We start from the raw sequence: 22,872 nt of genomic DNA, 5'->3' as shown, positions 1-22,872 counted from the left end.
AAAAGGAAGAAATTCTCTCCTGCTGCTGTCTACTTTCGCCAGCTTTCAGGGCCCCTAGCGAAAGCCTCGGGGAACCGCGGTGCTACCTGGGCCCCCCCCGGGGCGGTAAGATGAACCTCCATGCAAGCAGAGCCGGAAGAGGAGAAAACGTGTTTTGTGTGCGAGAGGTGGCTTTAGCTCCCAGGTGCCCGACGTCCTCCAAAGTGTTGGCATCCGGTGCATCCTTTCACCTGTCCGTCCACCAAATACAATTTTTCTTCTCTGGCTCTCGATGGCTGAGAAGGTTTACCTGGTTTATCTGGATTGCCCAGACCCTCCTTTGGTGCACATTTCCAAAATCCGTTCCTAAGAAGGTAGCGCTGGTCTCTCTCATCCTTTCCTGCCCTCCCATGGTGCTATCGCAAGGATCCACACCCGGGTCACACGTTTTCACCTTGATATATCAGGAACTGGGATGCTGCTCACCTGGCGTCTCTTCCTCCTCCCTTTGCTCCAAACAAATCTTGTACCAAGTAATGAGGGGCTGCTTTTTTGAAGGATGGAAACCAGAAAGGCCCTGGGCAGAATAGGTCTCACACCATTTTCTCCTGCCCTGTAAAACCTGTTTTGTAGTACTTGGTTAACCATTTGGCTGCCTGGGCAGAGAGACAGGTGACGTGCCAGCTGCATTCTTAGGTTAAAAAGAGGGGGAACGGTAGCCCCAGGGTGTAGTAAATATTATGTTCATTTATTAAATTCATGTATACTGTGTATACTCGAGTATAAGCCTAGTTTTTCAGCACATTTTCTTTTGCTGAAAAAGCACCCCCCCTCGGCTTATACTCAAGTCGGTAAGTTTTCCAAGTTTCTTGTGGTAAAATTGGGTGCCTCGGCTTATATTCGAGTCAGCTTATACAGTATATGCGTTTATTTAATGATCCTGTCCCCAACAAGTTATAATGTTGTGATTGTAAGTTTGCGGTAATGCCATGGCATCGTGTGATATCCCATGACAACATTCCTGCTGCTGTGCAAAATATTTTGGGAGGTTGTGATCTTCAGTGGGCAATTAAGATCCATTAGCTTCACAAAACACATGCTCCTTCCTTTAACTTTTCTTGTTGTTTGAGGCGTTTTAAAAAAGGCCTGTGAAGGATCTATGCCAGGTTTGGCCACAGCAAACCAGCCTCCTATCAGGAAGTGTGTTGATTTTTGCCGCTGGGGCTACAAAAGCTTCGGTGTAAAGCTTATGCCAGGTTGGCAGCTTGCTGGTACCCTTGCTGGAAGCTGCTCTTGTTTCCCGTGGAAAGTCATTTTTTGTTGTTGTTTAGTTGTCAAGTCGTGTCCGACTCTTTGTGACCCCATGGACCAGAGAGCACGCCAGGCCCTCCCATCTTCCACGGCCTCCCGGAGTTGGGTCAAATTCATGTTGGTCGCTTCGATGACCCTATCCATCCATCTCATCCCCTTCTCCTCTTGCCTTCACACTTTCCCAACATCAGGGTCTTTTCCAGGGAGTCTTCTCTTGAGATGGCCAAAGGATTGGAGCCTCAGCTTCAGGATCTGTCCTTCCATTGAGCACTCAGGGTTGATTTCCCTCAGAACAGATAGTTTTGTTCTCCTTGCAGTCCAGGGGACTCTCAAGAGCCTCCTCCAGCACAATTCAAAAGCATCAATTCTTCGGCGGTCAGCCTTCTTTATGGTCCAGCTCTCACTTCCATACATCGCTACAGGAAAAACCATTTGCCTCCCCTCATTTCCTTCATGCCTCTAACTCCATCCTCTGGCTTTATTATTCTCCCCAAGGTTTTGGCCAACCAAGGCTGTAGAGATGGACACGTCACCTCTGCGGGCGATTGTTGTCAGTTCTGTCCTCCGGGCTACGGGGTCGCCGTTCCCTGTGGCGCCACCAACACCAAGTGTGAACCGTGCCAAAAAAGTAAGTATGAGAAGCCGGGGGGGGGGGGAGAGAGAAGAACCTGGGGCAGAGGGTGTAACGTGCTAAAAGCTGTGCTATGGGAGTTCCTAAATATGGCCTGGTGGAGAAAGCCCGGGCAGGCTGTGGGTCCCGTAACACGTTGAAAACCAGCGTTTTTCCCATCCTGGAGAATAGTTGTCCATCGGGGAAGAAATCCTCGCTGGGCTCCCTCCTTCCTCCGTAGTAACAGGTGTTGGTTGCTGTTGGGTCAGAAAAAAAAGGAAGCTATATATAAAAAGGCATTCGAGTCCCAAAACGTTTAGAAATCCAATAAATAAATAAAATTTATTTTACTTATTTTGACCCAACCCAAAAATATTTTTCTTCTGAATAGGTGGTGGGTAGTTTTTCCTGAAAAAGCTAGTTCTGCAGCGGCAAAACAAGGCAATCCTCCCTGTCTGAGCTTTGAAGTCCTTATTTCAGTCCCGATGCTTTCAGAGGCACCCTTGGTTGGGGAGACGAGCGCAGCTCTTACCTGTTGCTGTTTTTAGACTTTGGAACTCCTTCCCACTGGAGGCCAGCCTGGCCCTCTCTTTGCTCTTCTCCCACTGAAAAGCAAAGACCTTTCTTCCTCTTCAAGCGGCGGAGGGGCGTTTTAACGAATCTTGTCACATTTCTCATTTTTTACTTATGATTATTATTATTTTGACAAGGAGTTTTCTAAACAGCTTTCACGCAAGTCGTATTCCTTTTGGGGTATTTATTCGCACGGGCTTTCCAAAACCGTACTGGGGACCACCGCGGTGCCCAGTTTAAGGGGAAAGACAAGACAGAGGTTTCATGCCTTCGTCAGCTAACGACAAACCCTCCTTCTCTTTGTGACAGATGTAAAGTTCTCGTCCATCAGCAGTGCCACGGAGCCTTGCCACCCATGTTCGGTGTGTCCCGGACATGCGCCCATGCTGGATGCATGCACCCCTACCCACGACACGGTCTGCGCCACCCTCTGCCCTCGGGGCCATTATCTTCCGGCATCCAACGCGACCCACAGCCACGGGCCGTGTCTCCCTTGCCAGGTGTGCCCAGAAGGCTATGGAGTGGTGACAGCTTGCGGCCCAAACACTGACACCGTGTGCCAGAAATGTCCGGACGGTTATTACTCGGAGGTCAAGAGCTCTTCAGAGCCATGCTTCGCTTGCCACGCGGACTGCGATGAGAACGAGGTGATGATCCAGGCGTGCACCCCTCTCTCGGACACTCTCTGCATGGGTACGTATGGGTGGAGCCGAAAATATCTGCGGGAAGACCACAGCGATGGGAATAGAGGGTGTGGCTCTTTTTGAGGGGATGGGTTGACTACCAGTGCTACTACAACAACAACAACAGAGCTGGCTGGAGGGATTAGGGGCACGGTAGTCCAAACATAACTCCCCCCCTCAGGTGCCGAGCACGACAGCCTTGTTAAGAGTCGGCTTATGTGCAGTTCTGCCGGATTGGATGTAGAGAACATCTTGTTAGGAATCTGTATTTCTTGGCCATTTGAAGGCAAAAAATGGCAGAATTTTAAGCCAGCAGAGTCACACGCTTCTGGGCGTAAAGTCGAAAGGGGCTTTCGATAGACACGGAGCGATTTTGAGGGAGTGGGCTGCTAATCCAACTTTTATGTCAGCCACGTTTAAAATGTTCTTTCTTGTGTCCTCCCCTAAAGCAAAATCTGTTATCCTAGATGTCCCTCCGAGATCGTAAACAAACTAGTTCTGGGGAAAAAGAGGAGTTAGTTCCTTTTGTGTATTTATTTGCACTGAAAGGGCCGCAATGCAAAGCTGTGGTCTTTCGAATTGAGGTCGTGCTCAGAGGTTAGAAAGTTACTTCTTAAAAAGCAGCCGTCCCCTCATTAATGATGGGGGGGGGCTCTTGTAGCCCAAAACCAGGTTCAGGGTGAAAGAAGTACTATATTTTTCCGTGTATAAGACTATACTTTTGTCTAAAATCTTTAGACTAAAAATTGAGGGTCATCTTATACATGAAAGTAAGCTGAGGAGAGAACCAAAATAAGTGGAGGGGAAAGCAGGGATCAAAGTGACTCTGGAATGATCGAGAACAGATCTTTCCCCTCCTCTACATGACAGTCTTTCAAATATTTGAAGAGATCTATCATATCACCCCTCAGTCTTCTTTTCTCCAGGATAAACGTGCCCAATTCTTTCAGCCTTTCCTCCTAAGGCTTGGCTTCCAATCCCCCTGATCCTCCTTATCGCCCTCCTCTGAACTTGTTCCAATTTCTTAGCATCCTTCTTGAAGTGTGGTGTCCAGAACGGGACACAATACTCGAGATGAGGCTTAACGAGTGCCGAAGAGAGGGGGACTAGCGCGTGGCCGGGTTTGGAGACTCTCCTTCTATCCATGCATCCTAAAATGGCAATGGCCTTTTTTGCAGCCACATTACACGGTTGGCTCATATTCCGCTTTTGATCTGTAACAATTCCCAAATCCTTCTCATATGAGGGATCGCCGGAGAGGGCCAAAGATCCTTCCTCCCCCCCTTCCAGGCTATTACTCTCAGAATACCCCAAGCAACATGAGAGTGGGTGAGCAGAACGTTTCCCAAACGGGAAATCTTCACAGGGCCGCTGATTCTTGGAACTTCACCGTCTTCAGCCATGATGTCAAGATAACCTTCTGTTCGAGGGGGTTTCTATATTGGGAGTGTATAATTAAACACACAAGTATTAAAACAAAACAGAGGCAAGCAGACCATGGATATTATCCAGACCCGGCTTCTTTAGAGACAAGCAGAGTCTGCAACTTTCCCCCTCCACTCTCTATTCTCTGTCCACTCGGCAGTCTAGCTTCACCTTAGGCTGATTTTGAGGTTTATTTTTTTTTTATATTCTGTTTTTCCTTTTGGGGGGGCTCACAAAGGATAACCTCTCAGCTCCTTTAAATTCTTGGATTCCTCCATGGGTGGGTGGGTGTGGACCGCTCTCCCATCCAAGCCAGGTAGTATTCTGTTTCTGCCATGGACTGGATGGGGATGATCAGCAGCTCTCGAGGGTCTCGGCCAGCCTGGAGAGTCTACCCGCCCTGGACTCCGAGGATGGTCAAAGTCAGGAGGGCTGGAGAGGGTAAAGCCCGAGAATATCTCAGAGCGCAAGACCGCCAAGAGGAAGGGCAAAGGAAGGAGCAGTCTGAGAGTGTTGCGTTTCTGAGGCCAAAGTGGCCAAGGAGCCTCCTCAAGGTCACACAACTGTTTTCGGCAAGAGTTGTTGTTGTTTAGTCCTTAAGTCCTCCAACTCTTCGTGACCCCCCTGGACCAGAGCATGCCAGGCTCTCCTATCTTCCACTGCCTCCCAGAGTTGGGTCAAATTCATGTTGGTCGCTTCGGTGACTGTCCATCCATCTCATCCTCAGTCGTCCCCTTCTCCTCTTGCCCTCACACTTTCCCAACATCAGGGGCTTTTCCAGGGAATCTTCTCTTCTCATGAGATGGCCAAAGTCTTGGAGCCTCTGCCTCAGGATCTGTCCTTCCAGGGAGCACTCCGGGTTGATTTCCTTCACAATGCTGAAGAACTCTGTGCCTTGTCAAAGGCCTCACGCTCCAAGTCCCAACAGACCTCGTTTCCATTCAAGGCCTTAGCTGAGGTTCTGCTGCATCCCTTCGCCTTCAGAACAGGTCCTGGGTGAGATCCTTTCTGCCTCTCCGTGTTCCCAAGCAAGAGTTTCTGCGGAGGGAGAAGGCCCTCCAAATGAACTTAATTTGCCCAAATGTTCCCTGGCTCTCCTCCTGTGCTTTTCAGCTTTGCTTTGGAGTAACAGTTGCATATTTTTTTTTGTCTGCAAGAACAGAGTCTCCTTGGGTTGCCTCTAATCCCTTTTTTGTTCCTGGGCTGTATTTTTTAATCCCGCTTGGACGGGGCGGGCCGTTGCCCAATTGCGGACAGAGGTGGCTCTTTCTCTCTCTCTTGTGAAACCTTCTCAAGCGGAGTGCACGGAGGGGGTCACCGGTGATGTGCTCGTGTGTTTGTGTAGGCTACGGCAGGATGGCTTTCTGAAGCCTTCTTGGTCCCTTTTCTCCTCTGTGTGGCCGTCTGCGGGCCTGTGCTTCGTGATCCCTCATCCTTGAAAATCTGGGGTTTCTCCAAAATGCAGCGAGTCAGTTTAGCCTACGGGTAGCCATGAGCCCGGGGCAGGCACTCTTGGGGAGAAGCCGGCATAAATTTATCTGAAATTGAAACGGCTACCTTGTGTTTACATCACAAGGAGCAAAGAAGAGAATAGAACAGCAGGGGTGAAAACTGCCTGATGCCCGGTCCCTCCCTCCTTAAAATTTGTCTGTTTTCAAAAGCTGTAAGATGAAAAGAAAGCTTGCAATGAATCTGGTATCCTTGAGAAAAAGCAAGGAATTGGCCGCTGGTCTCTTTGGGGGAGGGGGGGGAAGGATACCCAGTAAGTCACATGCAATATTTCCAGTATTTTTTGGTTATATTTATCTATTTTCTGTCCTGCAATGAGCTCAAAGTGGTGAACGTGGGTCTCTTCCTCCTCACTTTGCCCTTACGACAACTCTCAGAGGTAGAGTGAAAGACTGTGAGGGGCTCAAAATCTTTCGTTGACCTTTGTGACCAAGTGGGGGATTTGAACCCAGCTATCCTGAGAGCCGGCCAGAGCATCTGACCACCAGCACACAGACTGCATCTCTGACAGAGATAGCTATCCAGTTTCTGCTTAAAAACCCCCAGCCAAGGAGACCACACCACCCCCTGTGATCATGTAGTTGGGAAGCTCCTTTCCCTTCTTTAAGTGACAGCTGTTTTCCTGCAGATGTCACTCTCCCCCCCCCCCCCCCGTGGGCCTTTCAAAGCGACTAGCCTTGAATTTCCAAGACAGATTCCTAAGGGGAACAGCTGAACGAGAATACGTCGAGAGCTTCACCTGTATCTCTCTTGGCTTGAACAAAGACAAGGGCTTTTTGTCTGACTGTTGTAGCTGTAGAAAGGGTGGCTGTTTTAGTCTGTGCATGCAGGATAGGTAAAAGCAAAATAGAAATTGAAAGTTTTTTTTTTTAAAGACAAAAACATGGTGGCACCTTAAAGACAAACTTTTATATAGTTTTAATGTGAGCTTTTGTGGACAAATCCATTTCATCAGACAACAGTAATCCGTTCATCCACACATGTGCATCTCCATTACTATTCTATGACGCATGGCTTAAATGACTTTTCCAAAAGGATAATGAAACAAAACAGATTATTTCTGCTTTCTTCTAAAGCAGACACTCTTTGACAGTGTGGATCATTGCTTCAATATCTCAGACCATGACGGACTTTCGCGGTTCACCTCCGTTTCAACGGCTTCCTCTCGAAAGTCAATGACCGGCGTTTCTGGCACAATTATCATTTTCTGTGTCTTGTTTCATTCAGTTTCACGGCCGTAAGTAGAGTGCCTATAAACTTGTGGCTTGAATATTGTTCTCCGTGCCTCTGAAGAAGTTGGTACGCCCAGAAAGCTCAGGCCAAAGAACAGCACTTGTTAGTCTTAGAGGTAGCGCCAGACTCTTTTTGCTGTTTTAGGTGTTATCTGTCGCTCTTTAGAAAAGAAGGTGTTCCTACAAAATAACTCGGTAGCTACCAGTTGCTCTGGTCATTGTCTTAAAAAGTAATTAGTTACAAGTCATGGCACTGTGGTTCAACTGCAATACTGCAGTGAAGACTCTGCTCACAATCTGCGTTTGATCCTGACAGGCTCCAGTGGCTGATTCAAGGTGGACTCAGCCTTCCAGCCGTCTGAGGTCAGTACATGGAGTACCCAGCTTGAGGGAGAGAGGAAAGCAATGTGTCACCTGCATCATTAAAATGTGCAAAACACCCAGAGAGTGCTTCAAGCACGCCGGGGTGGTACATAAGCGGCACCCTTTGCTTTTTGCTTTTGCATCATTCTTGTAACTTCCTAAGCTCTGCGGCCAAGGTAAACAGTAGCCAAGTCAGGCTTTGTTTTGGCAAAAAAATAAAAAAAAAACTTCACATTGCAGGCAAGAAATTATAAATAAGGACAATTCAAACCTCCGACAGCCTGGCCGTTTCAAACCCAGGTCTTTTGTCGAAGGGGGCAGGTCTCCAAAAAGTGCTGCGAGGTCAGATTTGATTCTGAGCCAAAGAGCTAGCCCATTTCAATCTTCACGGCTCTTTCCCATCCAGTGTGCTTTCTTTTTAATTCAGCGGCTTCCCGAGGCCATGGAATGGCTTTTATTTTTTTATTTTTTTTGGCTTCCTTTGGCCAGACGTAGCCTTCGAACGACCTGCTTCAAACACAGAGTGTTGTAAAGCCGAAGTGCACGGGAAGACCTTCCACATCAGAGGGAGAAGTTACGGAACGCTTTTTTGTAAAAGCGTAGCAGACCTTTTGAAGGCTGCCAAGATCGGTTCTAGATTTGGCAATTCCGTACGGGAGATGTTCAGGCAGACGAAATGACCGTCAGGTTCAGGACCATTTCCAAAAGCTTTCAAAATCTGAGTTGGCCTAAGAGTGAGATGAAATATTTTCCCCATTCACTCCCTAGTTCTGTGGCACTCTTTGCCACGAAGTAGGCTTCCCCAAATGTTTCATCAACCTTTTGACATAGTAAAGGGGCCAAACGAACATTTCCCTCTTCTGTGTGGGCTTTGAGGTCCTCCTCTCAGTCCTGAGGCACACACAGCTAAACGCCCAAGGAGGAGTCCTGCCTTTTGCTCCTCCTGAACTGTGGAACTCCCTCCCACTGGAAGCCACCCTGACCCCATCCTTGCTGTTCATCTCCCGACAATCACAGATCTTCCTCTTCAGACGAGGGACAGGGCTTTTTAATGGATCTGTTGCATTTCTCATCTTTTATTTATTATTTCACCTGAGCTGTGTTTAAATGGTTTTCACTCAAGTTGTGTCTTAATAGGATAGCCTTTCTTTGCATAAGCATCCCCTCTTTTCTGCTTTCACACTGTAGGGGAGTATTTATTTAAAAATACAGATACACCTGCACAGGTAAACTGGTTCATCTATGCAATGAGACAAATAGCCCCTGTCTTTGTTCAAACCAAGAGAAGTAACATGGAAACCACTTGACATATTCTCGTTCAGCTGCTCCCCTTTTGGAATCTGTCTTGGAAGTTCAAGGAGAGTCAGAATTTCCACCAGAAAAATGGCAGAAAGGAACGGAAGCCGCCCAAACAACCACTGCACCTCTTTTTTTAAACAACCCATGTAGGTATACATGTCAAATGTTGCAGAGTTTGAACATGTGACTTTTCGGGGACCATATCTTTTGGAATCCAGCCAACCAGTAGGGCTTCAGGGCTGCAGGAATGAGAGCCCAAAAAGGAACTTTTAAAATTTCTGTCATTTAGGATGGCCTTGGTTACTAGTTAGAAGCAGAGGGGGACAGGTGCATCGACTTATATCTCTCTGTGGTTTCCCTTTGTAACACCCACATCTAGTGCTGTGAGTTTAGCTTTGAAATACAAAGAAAGCCTTCAAGAAGTGTGACTCCTTGTTCCCGTCCTCCCTGATCACAGTGCTTCCTAGCCTTACATCCCCAGATGTTCCTGAACTACAACTCCCAGAAGCCTTCACCCCCCAGCTGTGCTGGCCAGGATTTCTGGGAGTTGTAGTCCGAGAACATCTGGGGACCCAAGGTTGGGAATCACAGCCATAAAATATGGTCTGTTCTTCTCCAGCATGCTTGTGTTCAAAAGGCCTTTGCTGTAGAGATTTTGCAAGAGCTTCGAACGCGGTGGATGGAAGATTGTGTTTCTTTTGTATTTATTTATTTATTTATTTTAAAGAAATGCTTGAAACAGGCTGAGAGGGTTGTTGGAAGCCTCCTCCAGTCCAGTTATTCCCCCCCCCTCCCAGGCTCTGGGGCTTCGATGCTCTTTGCCGTCTTGAGCTCGACCGAGGCCATCCATCCATCCGTGGCCCCTGCTTCCTCCGTCGGAACTCGGCTTCTGTCTTGACCTCTCTCGGTGGTTCTTCTCTTTGTACAGAAAAAGAGCTGCAAATCCTGAAACGGACCGAGGGAGAACCTCGGAAAGATTTCCCCAAACGGACGTCCCGTTTCGATTCGGAAGGCGGCATCCCCACCAACGCCTCCACCTCGGAGTTTGGGCCGCCGTCGGATGAGGACAGCAGCAAATATATCATCCCGGTCTACTGCTCCATCTTGGCCGCTGTGGTGGTGGGACTTCTCGCCTACGTGGCTTTCAAATGGTACGTCTTGAAAGCGGCAGGGGAGGGGGAGATGACATGAGAGAGAAAGTGCCGGATGGGCTCCCTCAAGGAGCAAACAGATCCTGCGCATGGCCGGAAGAAAATGGAGGAACTTTGGTTCTCCACAAAGTTTGGAAAAGTTTCATTTTTGGGCAAACAACTCCCAGTTTTTTCCAACCAGCATACACACCCGTTGTCCGTGTTCTTGACCAGATGCTAGAATGCAGAGAGTTCTGCTTTAATGTGGCCTTGCCAGTTGTTTGTTCTTTGAATCAAGAAGACCCAGAGTGACTGAGGGATTTCAGGGAACCGTCACACCCCCCCCCCCAAAAAAGGAGTTTTCCCGACCTCTGGGTCAGATCCCAGCAACCATAGAATCCTCAGAGTTGGAAAGGGGCCTCGGAGGCCATCAAATCCATCCCCCCCTGCCCTGGGTGGGAATCCAAATCAAAGCAGATCTTGTCCGGTTTTCTCTTGAAGGCCTCCAGCGTTTGAGGGCTCATCATGTGCCGAGGTCATAGGTTCCCTCGTTGTACTGCTCTAATAGTTAAGCCATTTTTCCTGATATCCCGCCGAAATTTGGCTTCCTTTCACTGGAGTCTATCAGGGCTGTGTGCTTTTGGGGGGGGGGAACACACCTTAAACTTGCTTTTTCTCGTGTGCTCCTCAAGAGCCACGGAGCTGCTCGGCTGGTCCATGTCTTAATGAGCAATGTTGTCAAACAGAAAAAAAAGGCAGTCTTACACACACAGAGAGAGAGAGAGAGAGAGAGAGAGAGACCTCCATCTTCCTCCTGCAGGACAAGAAGGGACGAGAGTCCGGAGGCCATGCCGTCTCCTCGGGTCCCCCCCGCTGCGCCGGGCTCGCTGTGGGGATAGAGCCCTTGAATAGGATTAAACCTTGGCGCTCCAGCTCCGCAGGCGGAGATTAAGCCGGCCTCTTCTCCGCGCCAGCGAGGGCGGCCGAGATTAATGGAAAGCGGGGAGCTGTCCTGAAAGGATTCCCAGCCGCTTGCTGTTCTATTGGAACCCCTCGAAGGACTGCCTTTGTGCCGGGCTTGGGAGGGGATTTACGCCCCTCCATCCCAGCTTTCTCACCCGCACGGGTGCGGCTCTTTCGTATTCCTCTCACACCGACGGACAGACGGACCCAAACCGAGGGCCGCCCTGTAGCTGAACCCTTTCCTTTTTTCCCGCTTCGGCTCGTTTCCGAAGCGTCCTCTCTCAAGCTGTGGCCCGCTGGTGTTCTGAGAAATAAGGGCGATCCTTCGCACACGATCCGGCTCTCTCGCTTTCTCTCTGTCCGGCTTCCTGAGCACCTGCTGGCCTAACTATTCTACGCCTTCGAAGGAAGCATGGGCTGCGTGGTCCAAACAAAATAAGATCCAAAGGCAGAAATAACGGTTACTTTTATAGATCACTAAAAACCATCACACCATTCATACAGTTTTCTTCAAAATTCGTGACAACAGAATTTTGACAAGGGATAAATTCATTCCTTAGCCGTGGGACTGTAACTTTTCAGTTAATTTTCTAGTTATAGATTTCACACCAACTGCTCTATGGTTGTGGCTACATGCCGTCAAAGGGACTTCAACATATGGCAACCCAATGTATGGGGGATCTCCAAAAGGTCCCGTCCTCAGGAGTCCAGCTCAGCGCTTGCAAACGCAGGCCTGGGGCTTCTTTTAGGGACTCAGTCCATCTCAAATTGAGTGTTCCTCTTTTCCTGCTGCCTTCAACATCTCTCAGCGTTATTGTCTTTTCAAGAGAATCTTGCCTTCTCATGATGTGCCAAAAGTAGGAGATCCTCAGCTTGAACATTTTTTGCCTCCAGAGGCAGCTCTGGCTTGATTTGCTTGAGGACCCACTCGTTCATATTTCTGGCAGATCAGAACAATTCAATTCAAGGATGGATGGATGGATGGATGGATGGATGGATGGATGGATGGATGGATGGATGGATGGATGGATGGATGGATGGATGGATGGATGGATGGATGGATGGGAGGGAGGACGGACGGACGGAGGGACGGACGGATGGATGGGAGGGAGGATGGATGGACGGACGGACGGACAGAAGGATGGATGGATGGATGGATGGATGGATGGATGGATGGATGGATGGATGGATGGATGGATGGATGGGAGGGAGGACGGATGGACGGACGGAGGGACGGACGGATGGGAGGGAGGATGGACGGACGGATGGACGGACGGACGGACGGACGGATGGATGGATGGATGGATGGATGGGAGGACAGACGGACGGAGGGACGGACGGATGGGAGGGAGGATGGACGGACGGATGGACGGACGGATGGACGGACGGATGGACGGATGGACGGATGGACGGATGGATGGATGGATGGATGGATGGATGGATGGATGGATGGATGGATGGGAGGGAGGACGGATGGACGGACGGAGGGACGGACGGATGGGAGGGAGGATGGACGGACGGATGGACGGACGGACGGACGGACGGATGGATGGATGGATGGATGGATGGGAGGACAGACGGACGGAGGGACGGACGGATGGGAGGGAGGATGGACGGACGGATGGACGGACGGAGGGACCGACGGATGGACGGATGGACGGATGGACGGATGGACGGATGGACGGATGGACGGATGGATGGATGGATGGATGGATGGATGGATGGGAGGACGGACGGACGGACGGACGGACGGACGGACGGACGGACGGACGGACGGACGGACGGACGGACGGACGGACGGACGGACGGATGGATGGATGGATGGATGGATGGGAGGACGGACGGACGGAGGGACGGACGGATGGGAGGGAGGACGGACGGACGGACGGACGGATGGACGGATGGACGGATGGATGGATGGATGGATGGATGGGAACCACTGCATTGCATTAGCTTCCTTCTCCAGTCTCCAAGCCCCTCTCTTAGGTTCAGCTTTTCCTTTGACGCGTCTCTCTTTCATCACCTTTCCCCCCTCCCTTCCTTTCCAATTTGCAGCTGGACGACATGTAAGCAGAAGCACCAGCTGGCCAAAGCCCGAGCGGGAGAGATGGTGACTTCCCCGGAAGGGGAGAAGCTTCACAGTGACAGCGGCGTCTTTCTGGACACCCACAGCCTCCATGAGCACCACCCTCTCAATAAGGGTAAGAGAGGCCTGCTGTATCCTGGTAGCCTGGTATCAAACTTGGGGGGCGGGGGTGCACCCCAAGACAGGAGGGGACCCACCTCCTGCACTGCTTGCCGGAAGCCCTGGGTGTGTCCCAGCTTTGCAGAAACTGGTGTGCCACATAGAGTCAGAGCACAATGGCGTTGGAAGGGCCCTGTGAGGCCATCGGGCCCCCGACCCCCTACTCAACGCATCCTGAGATGCCAGCGCAAATGCTGCCCCCCTCCAAAGCAAGGATTTAGCCCTTATGAGTGTGCATGCCTTGAGTTTACAGGACCAGCCCTGGTAAAATAAATCAGGACCTTGAATGCAAATTTACCGGTTGCAGATTTCAGCCCCTTTAAATGTTTTGCCTCCCTGTAACGGAGAGACGGGTTACAACACAGCCCGTTATCACATGCCTCCCTCTTCACAGCTCTGTCTGTGGCCTCACCAAGCTAACCTGTGATGAATTTCAGCAGTAAAGCCACACTATTCATCGTGGCTGGCGAGCCACTCAGAGTCGTTTGAAACCCGAAAAAGGGGCCTGCTTTAAAAGAGTTTCCAATGCTTTGCTGATGACATTTGGGGAGCACGATATCCCCACCCTGTTTTTTTCCCCCTGTGGAGTGATGCTGGTGGATCCCAGCAAGGTGTACTTGGCCATCAGATTCACCGAAGGTGGACCCTCCTGCTCTAGCATTTCACTTCAGTCTGGTATACGCTCCGTAGAAAGGATTCCTAGCCTTTGAGCTTTCCTAGCGTTGGAGACAGGACTCATAGGAAGCACAGGGTTATCAACAGACGCAACATAACCCCAGGGTTTGGAAATACAGTAGGAACCCCTGTATCCACAAGATTAGTATCCACAGTTTCACTTATCCACGGTCTGAAAATATTAAAAATATTAGAAGAAAAAAATCCAGAAAAAAATATCTTTTCATGTGTATTACGAGAACAGGCCACTAGAGGGAGGGGAGAACATGCTATGAATACTGGTTAACAAATAATTCTTAGCATAGTCTCTGCCACCCTCTAGTGGCCAGTTCTGATAATGCATGTGAAAATAATTTTTCTGGGTTTTTTCCCTTTTACCGTGCTATACATTCTCTCTGTGTCCTCTGTTGAGACACACATAATCAACCTGTAAGGATTTTCCATTAACAACAGGTCATCTATACAATCTGTTTTGGCCTTTGATTTTCCCTAGAGGCTACTGCAACTGACATTATATTCAGACAGGTGGGGGGGCAACACTCTTACTCTTTTAGGTAAATGTCACTCTGTTTGATGCTCTCTCTCTCTCTCTCTCTCTCTCTCTCTCGGCTTCTCCCCATGGCAGCACCTAAGACGGAGGCCCGGCTATACACGAACCTCCCACCCCACAAGCAGGAAGAGGTGGTGCACCTTCTGGAGAGCCCGGCCCATGGCAAAGACTGGCGTTGCCTGGCCAACCACCTGGGCTACGAAGAAGACACCATTGACACCTTTGGCCGGGGGGAAGCCCCCGCCCACACTTTGCTCTCCGATTGGTCCTCCAAAGAAGGGGCCACGCTGGAAGCCCTGAGCATAGCTCTGGTGGCCATTGGGAGGGTAGACGTGGCGGAGAACTTGAATGCCCCTCTCGAGGTCAGCTCCGTGGTGTGACAGGCCTGCCCGGTGGACTTGGTTGGGACTGGTTCTTTCTTTGTTTGTCGTTGTTAATTTTTTCTTTTTTTAATTAAAAAGGGGGGGAGGCGAGAGGGGCAGGAATGAAGAAGGGTTAGCAACTTTTTGTTACGGTAAAAGGGATTGTTTTTAATGAAACAAAACTTTGAGAAAACGACAACGGACGTGGCTGGGATGAACAAAACCCCAATAGGAGACTCTGGATGGACCCCCTGTGGGTATAACGAAGGAAGGAAATGGCCTTGTTTTAATGGGAAGGATAGAAACCCCCAGCCTTGAGTATTTCAACTTGTGGGGATCTGTGGTCCAAAAGCAGGGCGCACAGAAGTGTTGCCGATGTAGAGTCAGGTCGGAAAAACTAGACACGTACTAAATCCCCCTTGGTGTTATCTCCATGGCTGAGGGCAGCTGGAAGGCAGAAATAGGACCCACTGGGATGTTGAGGGTACAGGAATCTCTCCCCCATGAGAAGTAAAATCTGAATAAACTGTTCAAGCCAGCTAGGGTTCTAAGAGGGTTCCACGGGGGTTAATTCTTCCTCCAGGAAGATCTGGGGTGAGGGATCGGCACCCCATGCTTTCGTGACTTAGAAAGCCGTTGTGGGAGGGGTTCAAATCTCGAAGACCGGATCGCCTTCGAACTCAGCTCCTCTTTGTCAATTCTCTCGGCTTCCTTCGGCTGTTCCAAAATGAGAGGCTTTGCCTACTTCCCCCTTCGATGGGTAGCTTCAAGGAATAAGAGAGAACATCTGGGGACACAGAGGTGGCCCGTGTAGGACACCCCTCACCATCCCATGGATACTTCCGGTAATTTTACTCTCCAAACCAGATGGCCTTACAGGAGCTCCTGGGTTAGGCGTTCTTGTAGACAGTCTTGCCTCACTGACGTCTTCCTGTGGCCGCGTGCCCTCTCTGCTTCCAGGGGCCCTCATGCTCACATTTTAGAGTGGGACAATGAGGCCCCCATCTGACAGAGATGCTCGAACAGCGCTACTCCATTTCGAGATGTCTGCAGGTTGCTGTTCCATCTTGCAGTTATCCTGTCTTCATAACAACATTGTTTACGGCCACAATCATAACCCCTCTGCACATTATTATTTCCCCCCCCCAGTTTTCCCACTTCCCCCCTCTGTGTTCATTTGTTCTGACCACAGACCCATAAAGTCACTGACTGAGGGGTCATGCTGAATCTCAAACGGCCCTTTCAAAATTTAGGCATCTCGCTGCAGAAACAGAGGTTGGGGGTTCGATTCCCCCCATCTGGGCCTCCTGGACAGGGGCTGGACCGGATGATCCCAGAGGGTCTCTTCCAGATCAGCAGTTCTAAGATGATTGTATTGTGAATAAACTTAGTGCCCTCCAGAAGTGTTGAATCAATAAGGCCATCAGTTCAAGGGCTGGGGTACCTGCGAAGGGTGGAAGCTGTCGCTCCGGAGGGGGCACCACTTTGGAGAACAACGATCTTGAAGGTCCCTTTCGTACACTTTGTGAACATGCATACAGAGCACCCCGCCTGATGTCCCTAAGGAGCCAGAGACCAACCCTCAAGGGGTCCGTGCACAGAATCATAGAATCGTGAAATGGGAAGGGGACCCATAAGACCATCAAGTCCAACCCCCTGCTCAAGGCAGGAATGCAAATCAAAGCTGTGACAGATGGCTGCCCAATTACTGTAACTCTGCCTCCAGCGTTGGAGCGCTCGCCACCTCCTGTGGGTCATTGGTTCTGTTGTTGTACTGCTCTAATAGCTAAGAAGTTTTTTTCCAGAGGTTTGCAAAGGGATCCGTGCACATTAAGAAGGAAATTACGGAAAAGCCAGTCCTTTACAGAGATGGGCAAGCCCATCATGGCTCAATATTTTGGGTGCCTCTGTGTGATGAACAGCCTGGTTTACAGTGGCCTACATGAGCCCAGAGTTCAGGATTGTGGCCGGTCTGCTCTCCTCCCTCCTGCCAGGTTGTGCTTCCTTTTCCCCCCACCCACCTGCTCAATTAGATGGTGTGACGTCTCTACATTTAGAATGGACCACCTGTTGTTTTTTTTTCAAGCCGAGCATCCGCACGGATCCAAACTGGACAAGGCGCACGTGTTCTTTCTCTCTCTCTCTAAGTTCAGTTCATTCCCGGGGGAGTTGGAGAGCGTCTGCTTTTCCATGGAGCCAAATGCCGAAAACAGCGCGCACACACCTCCTAAGCTTGCAGCTGGCCAGTCCCGTGGACAGGCCTGCTGACCATTTCACGCACGCCCAGGCGGCAAGCTTTTGCTGCGCCTCTGGCGGTGGTGGACCGGGTCCACTTGGAAGGCCCCAAGAGAGCAGATGGGTTCAACAGCAAACCCTTCGGGACGAAGCCTGACAATGTTGGCGCTTTTCTATAGAACCCTTTGTTGGTGGGTTTGCTTTTGAAACTCTGCTTTCTTTGGACAAAACTTTCTTTTGTCAACAAGCAGCTGTCCCGGGTTCGGATTTAATGCAGATTGTCCAGAAGCTTTGGTGCTTTCTCCAACACCGAGGCTGGCCAATGGGTTCCTCGATTTGTTAGCTCCCGAGCTCCCGCCTGATCTTGGCTCCGGGGGCTGCCGAACACAGCCGCCCCCTGCTCTCGTGCTATAACATCCTGATCCCCGAAAGGGGACCCTGTGCGGTTTCTAAGGTTCTTGACTCTCGCCTCTGAAAGGAAGCATCCTGTTTCGTTCCTCAGGCCGGGCCCCCAATGTCTCCTGCAAAGGGAAAGGCCAGCCTCACAGGGAAAAGCAAACCCCAGCAAGACTCATCATAAACATAGTCCTCATGAGGTGGTCTGGGACCTACCGCTTTAGGCTGCAGGTGGAGCTAACACGCGGGAATGCTTTCAATACAAACAGTTCCCCGCATCTGGAAAATTAGGTGGCAAGGGATGGAATGAACTTACTTTTCAGTGCATGGGTCTCTTCCCCCCCCCCCCCCAAACTATGGGGGAATGTTCAGTTATGAGTCTGATACAAACTCCCTGCTTATAGTCTGAAGTGGTCAAGCAGGCGCTGAATGACTGCCTCACTGAGGACTAGTTTGTTAAAACACCTGTTTCATTGGTGCTTCTGTTTATGGATGTCTTAGGGTGCATTATAACCTGAGTTCTCTCAACTGTAAACTTGTAATGTGCTTTTTTTTCTTTTTTAATACGGGAGTTATCTTGTGTGTGTGTGTGAGTGACAGAGAGAGAGAGAGAGAGAGAGAGATTGAGATTATTTTTCACTTTTATTTTATTTTGGTTGGTTGATCGATCTGACTCTGTAGTGCTTTCTCTTCAGCTCGGTCATAAGGAACAGATTAAAGGGTGGTCGTTCCCCACATTCCAAACCGTCACATTAAATTCTTCTTCTTTTTCTTTTAAATTAAAAAGGTGTCTTTTGTTATTATGGGGGCGGGGGAGGCAAACCCTTTTAAGGTTTGTGAGTGGAACAAAGAGGGGATAAAACAATTTATAAAGCAAGGGCAGAAAGGGGAAAAATGAAACAGCATGCACACCGACACACAATTAATGTCACAATACCAGCAACCCTGTGCTAACAAATCTACAAAATGTTGAACACCCTCAGGTAATTGGTGAGAAGGATACACGGAGTCATTGAGTTGCTTCTGAATGTATCACAACTCTCTGAAGTAGTGACCTCCATGAGGCTATAATTATCAACCCTTCTAATTAATTCAGCTAAGTGGAAAGAGCTATTTCTATCCAGTATTCATACTCCTGGCCTTTGGTCCTCACTGAGCTTAAAAATTGCTAGCTTTTATTAGCCTAATTAATTGAAAAATAATTTCTTTATTCTCGGGTCTGTCTGACGGGTGCAGTTAAAAGGGGTGAAGGCTCTTTGGAAAAGTCTGTTCCAAACTTTTAAAACTATGGTGAGGACTAGAAACTTTGATTTAAAGAAACAAAACGTAGTGCCACCTGAGATTTTTTCCCCAGGAAAATAGCACCCTTGTCACATTCTGTATAACGATGATGTCCAGAAGCTGTCTTTTTTTAAAAAAAAATGCATTTCATGCATTTCTTTCCAGAACAACCCTGATCTCTGTCGTTTGGCCGTTGGAGCATACAGACAATGTTCTTTTGGGTTAGAGAAAATGACAGAGAAGCTGAGATTTGGTGCGCTTGTTAGGAAGAGTTCGGAAAAGTTGCCTTAAAACAAACAAACTCCCAGGAATTTCCAGCCTCCCAAATGCTCCCGAGGGGCAGCTTCACATGGGTCGGACTCTAGAGAGGAGAAGAAAAACCTCATCGCATGCAGGAGCCAAGTCGAAACCTGCCAAGACCCAAAGAGGAGAAGGGGATGCAAAATTCCCAACATCCCATCGGGGCCCCTTGTTCAAAGCTGGTCACATTCTCCCCTGCCGGCAGATCCCAGGTGCTTCGCAGATGTCTGCCTTGATGGTATTATTATTATTATTTCCTCCACCACCGTCGTGGTCTCCTCAAGCGGGGCTGCATCGCAGGCCTGCTTTGTGAAGTCGAGTCAGTTTTAATCACTTGCAGAAGGGAACGTGACAGCCGCGCCAGCGAATATCCTGAAAGGCCAGCTCGGAGCGCGCAGAGACGGAGGAGATCACGGCCAGCAGCCCTCTGAACGCATGGTTCTCCCAAGCCTGGGCACCGAGTGAAGGGTTCCAGGGACTGGCACGGTTCCCCCTGGGGAAGAGGCTGTCTCCAGATATTAAGAAGGCCGGCACACGCCAGATGTCACCAAGTTCAAAGATGAGGGACATCACGTTGTCCCCTACCTCTGGTCTAGGAAGACGTGGCATTTCTGTGAGCATGGGCTGATGTTGGGGATTTGAACACAGGTCCCCAGCGTCCATCACTCCATCCACTATGCCACACTGGGCACCTGGACTGACGTTTGAACTCCCGGCCGTGGATAGAGCTTACTGGGCTGGAGTTTGAGAGACTGGGGTTCTAGCCCTCAGTGAGTCCTGGGTCGGCCACTCCCGGCCTCTCTGTTTCCCTCTGCCTGATTCTCCTCAGAGGGGAGTGCAGTGGCTAAAGGACGTGCCTGGGGGCCTCCGGCTCTCTGAAGGTGGGGAGGGGGAAGACACGGGTTCAGATGCTTCCCGGTGCTTCCAGTTTTTGGTAGGGGAGCAGACTCTCAAAATTGGACGGATTTTCCCTCAACGGGGTTCCCCACCACCACCACTTTTTTCCACCCTATTGTGGGTGTTGCAAAGTGAATTTTCTGCATTTACAAGGGGTGTGTGTGTGTGTAAACAATGTTTAACAGAGTTGGGTCCCCCGGCTACGCACAGCTCTGATTGGGGTGCAGAGGAGAGGCTTCCAGCGTCTCCGTGGCACAAACAGGCCCTCTCTTTCTAGCTCTCTGATCTCTATGGATCCTCGGCCGTCCGGGGATCTGCAGCTGTGTCGGACTACAACTCCCATGGTGCCCATCAAGCATGGCCGAGGACGGGCAGCAGCGGGTTGGGGCAAGCCATCACTCACACGGTTCAGACCTCCAAAGTCCAGGCGGCAATCTTTTCCGAGTGTGGTGTAGTGGGTCGCGGGTCGGACGAGGACTCGGGGGAATCTGGGTTCAAATCCCTCCTTGGCCATTGAAACTCCTGTGTGTGTGTGTGTGTGTGTGTGTGTGTGTGTGTGTGTGTGTGTGTGTGTGTGTGTGTGTGTGTGTGAGAGAGAGAGAGAGAGAGAGAGAGAGAGAGAGAGAGAGAGAGAGAGAGAGAGAGATGCACCACTTTGTGAACGTCTCACAAACCTTGAAAAACTTATTAGGGCCTTCCTAAGTCAGAAGCCCCTTGAAGGGGCGTAACTAACACACCCATGAAAGCAGGGACTAAGTAGTCAGACGTCCCTGGCCACTTGGGACTGAGGGGCTCAGAACCTGGGAAAAGGCCTTTCAATGTCCCTTAAATTAATTCTTACAATAAATTCCTTGCTGCACCTAAAAATAACTTCAGCATTCCATGTGACACCGACAATCCGTGTTGTAACTAGACAGGGTGCTCTCCCAAAAATAACCTGGTCAAACTATACGGGCGCTTGTTCACTTCCCGGCCCTGGGTTTAGTTCATGTCATGCCCTGCAACTCCGCCAGGCTGGTTTGGCCGTTCTCGGCGGCCTGGCTCTCGTCTTCCAAAGCTCCTGTTCTTCATCCGAGGAGGCCAGCGTGTGGCAGGCGGCACCTGGGCGCCCTCCTGATCTGACACCCTTGCACCCGAGAAAGGCTTCCCTGGGATAAACGGGAATGGCTGACCTGCAAGGGCATGGGGACCAGGGCAGATGGGCAGATCTTGCATGGGGGGCGCCCACGTGGTTTGGGCATGCTTCCCCCCCCCAAAAATTGCCATGGCCTCCAGCTTGACAATCAAAGGCACCAGGAACGCAGCAGCTGGCGGAGCACCTGCTCTCTGGGAAGCCGGGCTCGGAAACTGGATAGCGGGGTGGCGGGGAGGGTGCCCGACCAGCGGGGAGAAGATGTGAGGTTGAGGGCCTGCCAGGGTAACAGGTCTCTTTTTTTTCCTGGGCTCTGCCTCAAGCCTCAAAAGTTTTGTAGCATGCTTAATTAACTTTTAACATTGCTTATTTATTGCATTTTAGCCGTTTTAATTCTTTTCAAAATGTTTTGTAAGCCACCCAGAGTCCTTGTGTTGGTAGAAAGGTAGACTGTTAAATGTACGCGCCAACCAACCGATCCTCTTTCACTGGGGTACTTCCAAAGGCCCCGGAAAAAGCATGGAAATTAAAAAAAAAACTAGCAAGCCAAAAATGTTGCTGTACCAGCTCTTTCCACTGACCTGCTTTAGACATCTGTGTTTGCAGAAAGGTGGCACCGTTTCATGATTTCTTTGCCAAGTTCTTTACTTACAGGCTACTTTTTGGTTCCAAAAAAAGAAAAAAAGACCCCAAAGCAGTTCACACAATAAAAATGCAAAAGGAGTATATCTTTTTTTTAAAAAAAACCACAGGCGAAATAAGTGAAAAACAAACAAAAATAGCAGATCATTCATGGTCACGAGCCATGAACGCTGCGGGAGTCTGGGAGCTGTAATGAAAAAAAAAAAAAGGAACTTTTCCACGCTCTGCTCGTACCAAACAGCCACGGTTGGGTGGCACATAAGTTCTTTCACCAACACTTTAAAAAGTCGTTGCTACATTTTGGGGCACAAACGTATGTCCTTCTGTCCTCTCCACAAACACCCTAGAGATTGTGCTCATTCCACTGAGCGAGATGGGGTTCCTTTTGAAAGCTGTTTTCTTTTGCCTCAAATATGGTAGGTTTTGCTGCCTTTGGGATGTGAAGCAACACCTTAAACAGAAGTACATTTAAACAATTTTAGGCTTTGTTCCCCCCCCCCCCCCGGTCACTTCTCATGTGGACATCTGCAGCTGAGCAGTTGAAGTCTTGAAAAGAGCTAAGGTCTTGGAAAATACTTCTTGGTCGGCTATCAGTCCCAGAAGCCTGGCAGCTGAGGTTTGGCAAAGGTTCGGAAGAAATATAGTGGTCACCATCCTGTTATGCTTGGTAAGAAGCAGGGGCGGGGGGCGAGAAGAGGACTGAAAGAGGATCAGAAAGATAAATGTTCAGAGAGATGTTCTGTTCATGGGATGGAAGGAGATGATGTTGGTGGATCGAAACAGACTTTGGGGGGAAGAAATGTAGATTTTGAACTGCCTGTCACAAAATCCTAAACCGGGGCGAAATCTGGAATTTGTGATCGGAAAGATACATACATTTTGCAAATTCTGGGCATAAGCAAATCTTGTCCTCTTGCCTTGCAGAAAAAAGGGAAGGTATGGCTGTCCGCTCGTCCACCCTTCAAAGGGAATCAAGAGACTTTCATCCAGTGGATGAGCCGTGAGAGTGATGCTCTGTCACAGATGCGGGGTCGGGGTCGTGGTGTCCGCGACAGAGGTCAGGGTGTCATGGATTATGAC

At 49.7% G+C, this 22,872-nt stretch overlaps 1 protein-coding gene across 1 annotated transcript in view; it reads left to right on the top strand.

The window, feature by feature from the left end:
- The window catches only part of LOC110069991 (tumor necrosis factor receptor superfamily member 16), a 32,700-nt gene extending 17,592 nt beyond the window's left edge, over nt 1–15,108 (top strand). The window contains exons 3-7 of the mRNA XM_078378399.1: nt 1,786–1,918; nt 2,783–3,166; nt 9,913–10,135; nt 13,133–13,278; nt 14,623–15,108. Coding sequence (XP_078234525.1) covers nt 1,786–1,918; nt 2,783–3,166; nt 9,913–10,135; nt 13,133–13,278; nt 14,623–14,927 — 1,191 coding nt within the window. The 3' untranslated portion in view covers nt 14,928–15,108. The remainder of the gene's footprint in view (nt 1–1,785; nt 1,919–2,782; nt 3,167–9,912; nt 10,136–13,132; nt 13,279–14,622) is intronic.
- The last annotated feature ends 7,764 nt before the right edge of the window (nt 15,109–22,872 follow it).

The sequence above is a fragment of the Pogona vitticeps genome, chromosome 6, assembly GCF_051106095.1.
Source record: "Pogona vitticeps strain Pit_001003342236 chromosome 6, PviZW2.1, whole genome shotgun sequence".
NCBI lineage: Eukaryota > Metazoa > Chordata > Lepidosauria > Squamata > Agamidae > Pogona > Pogona vitticeps.
The sequence above is the reverse complement of the archived record's forward strand: the minus strand, read 5'-3'. Positions and strand labels throughout refer to the sequence as shown.